Source organism: Papio anubis, chromosome 2 (genome assembly GCF_008728515.1).
Source record: "Papio anubis isolate 15944 chromosome 2, Panubis1.0, whole genome shotgun sequence".
Classification (NCBI taxonomy): domain Eukaryota; kingdom Metazoa; phylum Chordata; class Mammalia; order Primates; family Cercopithecidae; genus Papio; species Papio anubis.
The window spans coordinates 46,084,879-46,095,611 of NC_044977.1; the positions used below are offsets into that span (position 1 = coordinate 46,084,879).

General features: G+C 57.0%; 1 protein-coding gene across 3 annotated transcripts; it reads right to left on the reverse strand.

Annotated features, from left to right (window-relative positions):
- Positions 1 to 1,864: 1,864 nt before the first annotated feature.
- C2H3orf22 (chromosome 2 C3orf22 homolog) lies at positions 1,865 to 10,442 on the reverse strand. Of its 3 annotated transcripts, none has more exons than XM_003894052.3 (4): positions 10,109 to 10,442; positions 5,476 to 5,604; positions 4,172 to 4,297; positions 1,865 to 2,268 (listed from the first exon to the last, which is right to left on the reverse strand). In XM_003894052.3, exons 2-4 carry the CDS (start codon positions 5,562 to 5,564, stop codon positions 2,058 to 2,060), a joined length of 426 nt encoding a protein of 141 aa, XP_003894101.1. In that variant the 5' UTR covers positions 5,565 to 5,604; positions 10,109 to 10,442; the 3' UTR covers positions 1,865 to 2,057. The 3 variants fall into 3 exon arrangements, with proteins under 3 accessions (XP_003894101.1, XP_009198427.1, XP_009198426.1); XM_009200163.3 differs by having other exon boundaries at positions 1,865 to 2,235; positions 5,431 to 5,604; positions 10,109 to 10,426; XM_009200162.3 differs by having other exon boundaries at positions 5,431 to 5,604; positions 10,109 to 10,424.
- Between the last annotated feature and the right edge of the window lie 291 nt (positions 10,443 to 10,733).

The following is a 10,733-nucleotide window of genomic DNA, read 5'->3' on the forward strand; positions in this document are numbered from 1 at the left end:
GAGAGAGTACACCCCAGGGGACGGGGACAGGAATACCTAGAGCAGCAGCACCCACAGCAGCACAAAGTGGAAACAACCCAAACATCTACCCAAAAGAGAATGGACACATCATGGAATGAGAAACAGTGGAAAATGAAGGAACTACAGCGGTAGCATCATCATCCCATGACTCTTAGCAACTTGCTGTGGAGGGAAAAAGTTGCACGGAGTTTGATACCATCTTACATAACTGAAAAAAGCAAACAATGTGTTATTTCAAGGAGTGCAGTGGCGTGATCTCAGCTCACTGCAAACTCCACCTCTTGGGTTCAAACTATTCTCTTGCCTCAGCCTCCGGAGTAGCTGGGATCACAGGTGTGCGCCAATTTTTGTATTTTTAGTAGAGACGGGGTTTCACCATGTTGCCCAGGCTGGTCTTGTTAACTCCTGGGCTCAAGTGATCCACCTGCCCTCAGCCTCCCAAAGTGTTGGGATTATAGGCGTGAGCCACCACGTCTGGCCAAGATATAAAGCAGGGAGAAAGATGTGGTGACCTGATGGGCAGGGGAGGAGGAACTCAGGAGGGGGGAAGTGGGGGAAGGAGCACCCAGCAGGTGTAAGGGCGGGTCTCTTTCCCTGGTTATGCTGCATGGTAGACATGCGTTGCTGTATTTTGCTGATATCAAACAGCGCATACATTACACCTCAAGAGACAACCTCCTCAAGGCTTATACAGTCCAAATGAAGATCAACCTGGCTCCCATTTCCACAGGAGGGGACCCTAGGGGTCTCTGCTTCCTGCAAGTCTGCGGGTGCTGCTGGAAGCTGTACTCTACCCCCAGGCAAATGCTGTGAGTCCCCTGCATGAACCTGAGGCCCCACCTGGAGAGGGAGCCTGGAGTCTTGGCTGGGGCGGCACAGTGCGGCCTGGCTGCCCTTCCCTGAACACCACAGATGTGACTCCAGGGTCTGCTTCTTGCAGGTTGGGAACCCATTCCTGTCCTGCCCCCAGGGCCTGGGAAGCCAACCCCCTTCAATCTTTTCATCATAAGGGTCCTCACTCCATCTCCTTTCTGAGACAATAAAGCCACTTGCCCACCCCACTTAGTGGGGTCCCCCACCCCACTCCCTCTCCAGGGAGAGGGCTGCAATTAGTGTCCTGATTTTATTTACCCTCCCAAGGACTCCAAGGTGACTTTCTAGCCCCTCTCTGTAGAACACAGTGGGGGACCCTTAAATCTTCAGCAGGCACCCCGCTTCCCAGTGCTGCTGTCTTGCTTTCCAAAGGCATCACCAGCCTCCAGTAGCCACACCATGCGCCTTACATTACTGATGTTGTAATACAGGAATACGGCATTAGGCTCATATATGGCAACCCATAAAATGGTGTGCCTCATTCTCGGTGCTGTCCCCAGGGTCCCCATTCTCCTCCTCAAAGGTAATGATTGCTGCCTGCTCCTCATCCACAGTGCGCGCGCACACACACACACACACACACGTTTTTAGTACACACAAGATGGCAGCATATCAGACACACTCTTCTGCTGTGCTTTTTAACAAAAATTGTAATAGACCTGTAGATCATTCAGGTCAGTCTATAAAGAGCTGCCTCTACATTTGAATGGCTGCCTAAGATTTCTGGGAGTAGCTGTATAATTTAGCAGCTTCCTGTCAGTGTTTAGGAAACGGTTTAGCTGCTTTCCAATCCTTTGCTGTTTCCAGCAGTACCGGAGTTAACAGCATTTACTTACTTGTGTGAGTGTACATTTGGGATAAAGTCCTAGAAGTGACATTCACACTCTTTAATTCTGACACCAACTCTGCAAGATTAAACATTATTACAACAATTTTAGAGATGAGAAAATGAAGGCTCAGAGAGGCAAAGTGATCATTCCAACTGGAAGTGGGGTGGGAACCCGAAGTTTATTAGCTTGGCGTAGCTTTTTGGGGGGACCGCAAAGTTCTCCTGGTCTATGATGGCCATGAAGGCTGATTGCTTCACTAAAGTCTCTGTGGCCATTGTCCAGAGCCTGCCAAGGAGAAGGTGGCCAACAAGGAGGCCACACAGAGCCCAGGTTCTAGGAGCGGCCCCTGGATGGCCCTTTCGCCTCGCTGGTCTGGGGGCCGGTAGCTTTAGTGTGCGGGGCGGACAGCAGGAAGGCGAGTTGTCTGGGGAAGCGGCGACTCAGCAACTTGAGTTCCCAAAGGTTGCACAGTGGAGGTGGCCGTGGTGCTGGTAGAGGTGCTGGGCAGGAGCTGGATGGTGATATAAAATCTGAAGCCCCGAGCCTAGAGAAGCCACACAGAGCCACACCTGGCCTTCAGGATCCCTGCTGGCTGCAGCCATTGCAGCCCAGAGAAGTCAGTCAGGGTCACATCTGGGAGGGCTCCAACCAACATCTGCTCCCAACCAGGCTCGGCCTGGCCCCTCCACACGGAGCGGCTGCCGCCTGATGTCCCAGGAAGCCATGGGGGCACCGCACACTCACGCACCCACGCAGGCTCCTCCAGCAGCCCGACATCCAAGCCAGAATCTAGAAGCCCCCCAGTGCCTCCTGGGCCCCTGGCCCATAAGTGGCTGGGGACATGGTCTCGAGTCCTGCCCATCCACTAAGAGAGCTTTATTTTTAGCGCCTGCTGGAGGCATACCTCTCTGCCACGCCAACCTGAGTGTGAGGCCACCCTCTCTCTCCCACTCCTTCCAGCCCATCTCCCAGCAGCTACATGCAGGACCCAGCCTGCCACCCGCAGGCTTGACTGTCTCTGCAGCTCCCCCACAGGACAGGTGGGAAAGCTCCCTTCTGCCTGCTCCCCACTGTTTTGCTGCCATTTGACCAAGGCTGACACCCACAGCCCCTTCCCTAGCTCTTGTGTTCATGGGCCTGGCTGTAGAGATGTGGAAACTCACCAATGCCCACTCCTCCAGCCCTGGCATGGGACCGACTCCCCACTGTGACTGGGCTCTGGGAGCCGCTCAGTCCCTGGTCAATTATCTCTCCCCTATCTCTGCTCTGCACACTGCCCCCTTCAGCTCCCTGACATGTTCCCAACAGCAGGCGTTCGGCCCCAGGCCTCTACTCTGACCCCACAGCTGCCCCTGACTCTAAGCCACTCCATTTTGCATGGGTAGAATCTGAGACCAGGAACATCTGAGCTCTCAGAACCCAGCCCTGGCCGCTAAGCCCCATCGCTTCAGCTTGGAGATGTGGGGCAAAAGCCTAGGGATCTGATGCGCCTATAGCCAAACTACGGAGAGTGACGCCTGGCAAAGGCCAGGGCCGTTTGCTCTGTTTGTGTGCTGAGTGTGCGTGTGCATCTGTTCTTCGTGTGTGCGTGTGTGTGTGTGTGGCACTACTGTCTCTCCAGGTATCCGTTCAGGGGAGCTCATGTGCGTCCTTATGGCTGGCCAGAGTTGACATGCAGTATAGTAAACAATGGGCACAGAAAAGTCAACACAGACCCCGCCTTGCCCCTGACATTAACTGGAGTGGGCTGGGGGCCAGGGCATTCAGGAGGCTAGGGATCCTGCAGCGCTAGAGGAGGAAGCCCTTCAGTGCCACACAGCTGTTCCCCATGCCGTGCATGACTGAGGAGCCGCCGGGTCAGAAGCTCTGTTTCTTTCTCCACATCTGTTTAGGAGGGAGTAGGTGTGCCTGAGGGTCTGCTTTTCCGTGACTGGATCTTTCCAAAGGTGTCCAGGGTTTCCTGGAGCGCTCCATGCATGGGGTGACGAGGGGGCATGATAGTTTGTGCTGTGGTCAGCTGAGGGCCTCCCAGTGCAGAGGTCCCAGCCAGGGCCTCTACCCTTGGAGTACAGCATTAGCTGGCCCAGTGCAGCTGCACTGAGCGCAGAAGCTCCCAGCTCCTTCCCTTGCTGCTCTCCCATGTGGAGGACTTGGCTAAGCTCCTGCTGCACCGAGGCCAGTTTCTCCACCACTCGTGCAACTAGGCCTGCCCCCGCTGGCCTGGGCCCTGCCCAGGGAAGATTCTGTGTGCCCTTGTCTGGATGCTGCCTGGTTGTGGGAACAGTCACCAGGCTTTAGCGTCCCCCTTCTCTGCCTCAGTTTCCTCAGCTTTAAAGTGGCACATGCTGGGAGGATGACGTGAACTTCTGCATGCAAAACCGGGGGACAGAAGGCCAAGCAGCATGCACACAGCCAGTGGGGACAGTGGCATCAGGGCAGGCACTTACCCTCGGACTGGGATGGACCTCGTTGGCACCAACCTCTTCTGCAGAGGCAGCTCCACTGTGTTCAAGTTTTTTGTGACCTCCCAGGGATGCAGGGGCTCAGGGTCAGGCTCTGTCAGCCCCGAGAACCTGCAACAGCACTTGGAGTGTCAACATGTCCACCAGCCACCAGCCTCCTGAAGTAGCTCTCACTCATCTGGAACTTTCCATCTGCCAGGCACTGTTCTAAGTGCTTCACAAATATTAGCCCATATGTCATCTCACAAGCGTGCTGTGAGGCAGTTGTTACTCACACTTTACAGACAAGGAAACTGAGGCACAGAGGTTCCACAGCCAGTAGGTGGGAGCTAAGCTGCAGCCACCTCCAGAGCCTTGTCATGGCCACAGCAGCCAAATGGTCCAGGGCACCTCAGCCCCCGAGTGCTGGCCTCCCCTGTTTTCAACCTGACGCCACCCTGTGCGGTGTGTACCTGCCACCTGGGCCTCATGTGACAGTGTCTGCGGTGGGGGACATAATGGGGTGCAAGGCTATGGCTAGAGTCTCCTGGGGCAAGGACAAGGACAGGTGCTCAGCTAGCCTGGCACAGGGGTACAGCATGGAGCTTATCATCCCCACCTCCCTCCAGCGTTGCCGCCCAGGTGGTACCCCATGGTCCCTGTGGGCAGCCCTGCCAAGCATCCAGGGCCACTGCTGGGCGCACAACACCTGTTTCTGGGCTGGGGGGTGAGCATGGAGTGAGAAGCTTGAGGTTGCAGGGTGCCAAGCTGAGCCCCAGTGCCAGGTGCTGCCTGCTGTCCTGCAGGTGGGAGGCCAGCTGCCCTGCGCCCGGGGCATTGCTGGCGAGGTTTCCCTTGTGTTTGTTTTGCCTGTTGGGCCTGTGGCTCTGTCCTTATGTGGAGTGCCCCATGGAGACTTGGCCCAGGCCCCCTCGGGCAGCCTGTTATCCTGGCTAGTTGCGAGTCCCAAGAGCTCACAAACAATGGGTGCCCAGCACACCAATTCCAACACAGCTCAGGAGGGGCAGTCGTCTGTGGCCATGCTCCTAGGGTGACTTGGGGAAGTAGCTGGCCTGGGCTCTGGGATGACCCAAGGAGGCCTGAGCCCACCCAGAGACCCCTCAGCTTAGGCTGTGATGGGGGTAATGAAGGCAGACCCCAGACTGTCAGCTGCGCAAGGGCTGCTGAGGGGCTCCCTGTGGATAAACCCCCTCCCAGCTGCAGCTCCACAGAATGCATTTGGGTTCCCAGGATGCTGGGGTGACCTGGGGGAGGCAAGGCTTGGTTCCAGAGGTGTGAGCGTCCTGCACCTGTACGGAAACTTCTTGGCAAAATTCTCCTGGGCCTGGATCCTCCACTTCTTACCCAGGTGAGACTTCTTGCGGGCATTGGAATCCATCACTGAGCGGGTTAAGCTGTGGCACACCTCTCGTCCATGGCTGGAAGACAGGAGGAGACGTCAGAGGGGGCAGGAGTGGTGGGGGGCAGAAGGCAGAGGGACAGAGCAGCCCAGCGGGGCTGGGGATGCCTGCGGACTGCCAAATGACCTGCATCACTGCCCTGTGCATGCACCGCTCTGTGCAATTTTCTCCTGTATGTAGCTGATGATGGTGGTGTAGTGACCACCATAATCAAGGTCCTCACCAGATGCTCTCCCCAAGGCTCTCTCACGCTTACCCCTCCACAGCCACACCTGTCCGCAGCCCGGTTCCCCAACCCTGGCAGCCACTCATCTGTCCTCATCATGGGGCAGCCATGTGATTTCAGGAGCGCTATGCAGAGGAACTGCACACGAGGTGTCTTTGTGAGACTGGCTCCTTCTCATCCTGCTTTCCTCCAGATCTGCCCAAACTCCACCCACAGTCTGTCCCTCCTGCTGCTGAGCACTGTTCCAGGGCGCAGTTGTGCAGCTCCTCAGGCCTCCAGCTTGGGGCACTTACAAAGCCACTATTAATATTCAGATGCAAGTTTCTGCATGAAAATAAGTCTTCATTTCTCTGAGATACATTGCTGGGTCATATGGTAAGTCCATTTCTAGTTTTTTGTTTGTTTTGAGACAAGGTCTTGATCTGCTGCCCAGGCTAGAGTGCAGTGGTGTGATCATGGCTCACTGCTGCCTCAACCTCCTGGGCTCAAGTGATCCTCCCACCTCAGCCTCCCGAGTAGCTGGGCGCACAGGCGTGTGCTACTATGCCCCACTAATTATTTATTTTTGTAGAAATGGGGTCTCACTATATTTCCCAGCCTGTACATACATTTTGTTTGTTTGTTTTTGTTTGGTTTTTTGAGACGAAGTCTCGCTCTTGTCCCCAGGCTGGAGTACAATGGTGCGATCTTGGCTTACCACAACCTCCGCCTCCCAGGTTCAAACGATTCTCCTGCCTCAGCCTCTTGAGTAGCTGGGATTACAGGTGCCTGCCACCATGCCTGGCTAATTTTTGTATTTTTAGTAGAGACGGGGTTTCACCACGTTGGGCAGGCTGGTCTCGAACTCCTGACCTCAGGTCATCTACCCGCCTCGGCCTCCCAAAGTGTTGGGATTATAGGCGTGAGCCACCGTGCCCGGCCCTGCTGTACATACATTTTAAAGCACCCCAGGTGAGCAGAGTTAGGTGAGCATTGAGACTAGTGGAGGGTAAGGTCTGACCCCTGGTATCCTTTGTGGCAGCATGTCACCTGCTCCTTCTCGCTGGTGTGTCATCATGGTAGCTACCTCAGCCAGCATGCCACCACATGGACCCTGAAGCATGCTATGACAACGCCGACTGCCTGCCAGTTTCCCCAGGTGCCACATTTGGTCCCCTGAGCGGGCGAGTAAAGCCCTGGTCGGGGAGGGGGGCTGATACCTGGTCTGGGGGGCTGGGTCCTTGTGGCCCAGCCAGGTAGTGGCCTTTCTCTGGGACCAGCACCGTCCAGTAGAACTTTCTGAGATGATGGAAATGCCCTAGGTCCATGCTGTCTGAGATGGCCGCTGCTGGCTACATGAGGCCATTGGCTGAGCATGACTGAGGGACTGAAGAGTTTTCAGTTGTATTTAATTCTAATAACTGAACAGCTACCTGCATGTGGCTAGTGCCTGCTGCATTGGACAGCACAGCTCTGGCCACTGGAAGGAAGTCTGCTGCTTCCCCAGGTGTGGTTCTAGCGACAAGCTTGGAGGTTGTGCTTCACCAGAACCCTAGGCCTGAGTGTTTGGCTCCTGTCCTCTCTCAGGAGGGCCAGCCCTTTGGTCAAGGTGACCCCTGATGCGTGGTTCCCTGGCTGCTGGGGGTTCTCAGTCGGCCTTGCTGTGCTGAAGCCCCATGTGTATGACACTCAGGAGGCATCACCCCTACCAGAGCAGCCTGCCCATGAAGAGGAGAGATGGGCAGCCTTTGGGGGCCATCGCTGTGTGGGGCCAGAATGGTGCAGTTGCAGGAGACCTGACACGGTGCAGGCTACACCCTGCTCCAGCATGGTGGGTGCTCTACAGCTGGGGTCTCCAACCCCTGGGCCACAGAACAGTACCAGCAGCCTGTTCGGAACTGGGTCACACAGCAGGAGGTGGGTGGCAGGTGAGTGAGCATTGTCGCCTGAGCTCCACCTCCTGTCAGATCAGCGGCAGCATTAGATTCTCATAGGAGTGCAGACCCCATTGTGAACTAAGCATATGGGGGACCTAGGCGCTACACTCCTTATGAGAATCCAGCTCCTCCCTGATGATCTGAGGTGGAACACTTTCATCCTAAACCAGTCACCACCACTCACCACGGTGTCCATGGAAAAATTATCTTCCATGAAACCATGGTGCCAAAAAGGTTAGGGACCACTGCTCTAGAGCCACCCCCGGCCTCAAAGACCCTCTAACACCCTTGCCAGCCACCCCCTGCCTCCCTGCTCCACAACCCTGCCCCTCCAGGGCTGTGCCGGCTTTGTCTCCACAGGCTCCCACAGCCCCACTGCCCTCTGGGAGGTTTCTTGATGGATAGGGCCATTCGGTGTGCCTTACAGGGGCAGGGGTGTGGCCCTGAGGAATGTCTGCCTCCTCCCACATCCGGTGGGCAGCATTGGGACAGCCCAGCTCACAGGCCTGCCGGTCCCTCCACACCACACCCTGTCCCATCCTACCTGGTGCTCCACCGAAGGCCCTCAGCCCAGAGGACCATGTGCTGCTTTGGTGGGGATGCCTCAGGAGCAGGGAGCCTGCGTGCCAGTGAGGACCTGGCTTCAGCCAGAGATTTGCAGCAGATGCTGTCAGGGGCCCATGCACAGCCCCTCCGCCCTCACCTCCATACCTGGAGGCCAGGCCTTTGACTCCCTCTGGCTGTAGAGACACACTAGGCCATGCACAGAGAGTGAGAGCCACCCCTCACCAATGAGGGCAGGGAATTGGATAAATACCCTAGCTCCCTTGCCCCTCTGTGGGGGAAGCTCGGAGTTATGCTCTCCATAGTCACTCACAGCAGCCTGTGGGGGTTGGCTGTGCTGCAGCCGCGGTGAAGACACACCCCAGAGTGCATCCTCTCCTCCCCTTCCCTCCCCACATCCCACTTTCCTCTCAGCGCCTCCTGGGTGCAGCTCCCAAGTGCAGCTCTGCACTCGCACCTGTCCAGGGCCTGCTTGGGGACTGCACATCTACACACCCATGCCCAGCAACCGCTGCAAACGCCCCAGCCTCAGAGGACCCAGGCTGAGAAAGAGGTCGCTAAGCAGGTCTCCCACCTCGCCTCACTGACTGCCGTTCCCAAATCTGGGATTCTGGGGCCCCACAAAAGCCAGTGGGCTTGGGCAAGCCTGCTCGGCAGTGATTCCATAATGTGCCATGCTGCTCATCCATCCCTCTGAGGGTGGGGTACGGGGCCAGCTAGAAGGCTGCCTGCTGCCAAGTGTGGAATGGCTCAAAGTCCTAGACAGGAGGCTACACACTGGACACTGAACACAGGCCCCCAGGACCATGGCCATGGCATGGGAGACCAGCCTGTCTGTGAGCCAGAACACACCCACCCACCTACCGCCTCCACACCCCGTCTCTGACTCTGGAAGATCAGCCATCCAGAGGGCCTTTGCCCTGGCCCAGAAATACTGCCAGCCCTGCTCATGACCTGTCCCCTGCCTGCACCAAGAAGTCCCTGGGCCCTGAAGGGTGGGCTTCCCCACTGACTTGTCCACTAGCCTAGTACAGGGTGTAGCTTTCTACCCCAGTGCTGGCTAAAGGGGGTCTTGGTGGCCCCCGCCCCCGCAGCCCTGGCTGTCCTGAGGACTCTGGGATGCCTTCGCTGGGCCTAAGCCCACAGTCCTGCAGCCACAGCCTGGGCCAGGCCCCAGCTCACCCCTTCCTTTTAGGTGCACTTGGGCGAGTCACCTCCAGCCTAGGCTCAACCCTGAGGAGTGCGCGGCACGGGGAAGCCCGGGCCAGGACAGGCAGCAGGGCCACAGTGGGAGGCTGCAGAATGGTGCCTGTGGCCTCTGCTAAGTGTCTGCTACAGTCTATGCATAACCTCACTTCATTTATTTTTCTACCTGATGGAGAACATATTATGCTAACCTCCATAATTCAGGTGAGGAAACTGAGGCTCTGGGAAGTTAACTGATTTGCCTGCATTCACACAGTGAGTGGGGGAAGAGGTTCAGGATGGGTGGCCTGTGCTCCTCCTGCTGGGCCATGCAGCCTTAGACAGTCCTGGACCAGGGAAGCAGCATTACCACAGGAACTGAGGGATCAAGGGAGGCAGGAGCGCTCCTCAGGCCCATCCCATACCCTCCCACCTGACCCCTAGGTCATGGGGATGACCCTGTAAGTTGACTGCTGAATCTGCCCCCCAGGGGCAGGGCTGCTGCAGAGTCCAGGGCTGCCTTCTGCCATCATGACCCCGTCCCAGGCTCTTCACCACCCTGTTGTTGCTTCCCAAGTCCCTAACCGACTTGGGACTGTCCTTTCCAGCCACGCAGGCTGCCAGCGCTCACCAGGCAGCTGCCTTGAATCCTGGCAGTGATGATGATGAGGTGTGATCAGAGCGTCCTGGAACTGCTTCTGCCCAGCAAGATGCTGGTGTGAGAGCCGCTGTGGCCCCCGAGGCTGGCAGGGCCCTGGCTAGAGCCCTCTCTGGGGAGACCCAGTCCCAGGTTATGCCCGGAGCTTCCAGCCAGAAAGGACAAGCTGCAGGACCCCGTGGGCTGGCTTATGTGATGCCAGGTGGACTGAAGCTGGCCATGGTCCCAGCTGCCACCCTACCACAGGAACAGCAGCCCCAGGGCCCCTGGACAGGCAGTGCCTACAAGCCCATTGCGAGGTCATAAGTCCTTGAGGTCACAATTGGTGACATCACAGCTGCTGACCCATGAGGCTCAGACTGTATCCTGAAGCCCCTCTGGCCCAGGGAGTGGCTGCAAAGTCAGCAGCATATAGGCCAGGCCTGGCCAGCCTCTCAGCTCCATGCACCCAGACAGAAGCATCCACATCTGCACTCTTCATAGCAGAGACCTCTCCCCGTTCAGGTTCTGCAAACAGAAGAGATGCCCAGAATTAGGTAAAGACTCACTGAGGCTGCAGAAAAGCTGTTTCTGTGGAGGAGTGGACACCAGCTTGCAG

Bases quoted from the DNA above. Each gene is read 5' to 3' on its own strand.
- C2H3orf22 (XM_009200162.3), bottom strand. From the start codon at position 5,564: ATGGATTCCAATGCCCGCAAGAAGTCTCACCTGGGTAAGAAGTGGAGG. The intron at 4,298-5,430 runs GTCACCCCAGCA...GTGCTGTTGCAG, and splicing joins CCAAGCCTTGCCTCCCCCAG to GTTCTCGGGGCTGACAGAGC. The intron at 2,269-4,171 runs GTAAGTGCCTGC...TGGCTTCTCTAG, and splicing joins AGGTCCATCCCAGTCCGAGG to GCTCGGGGCTTCAGATTTTA.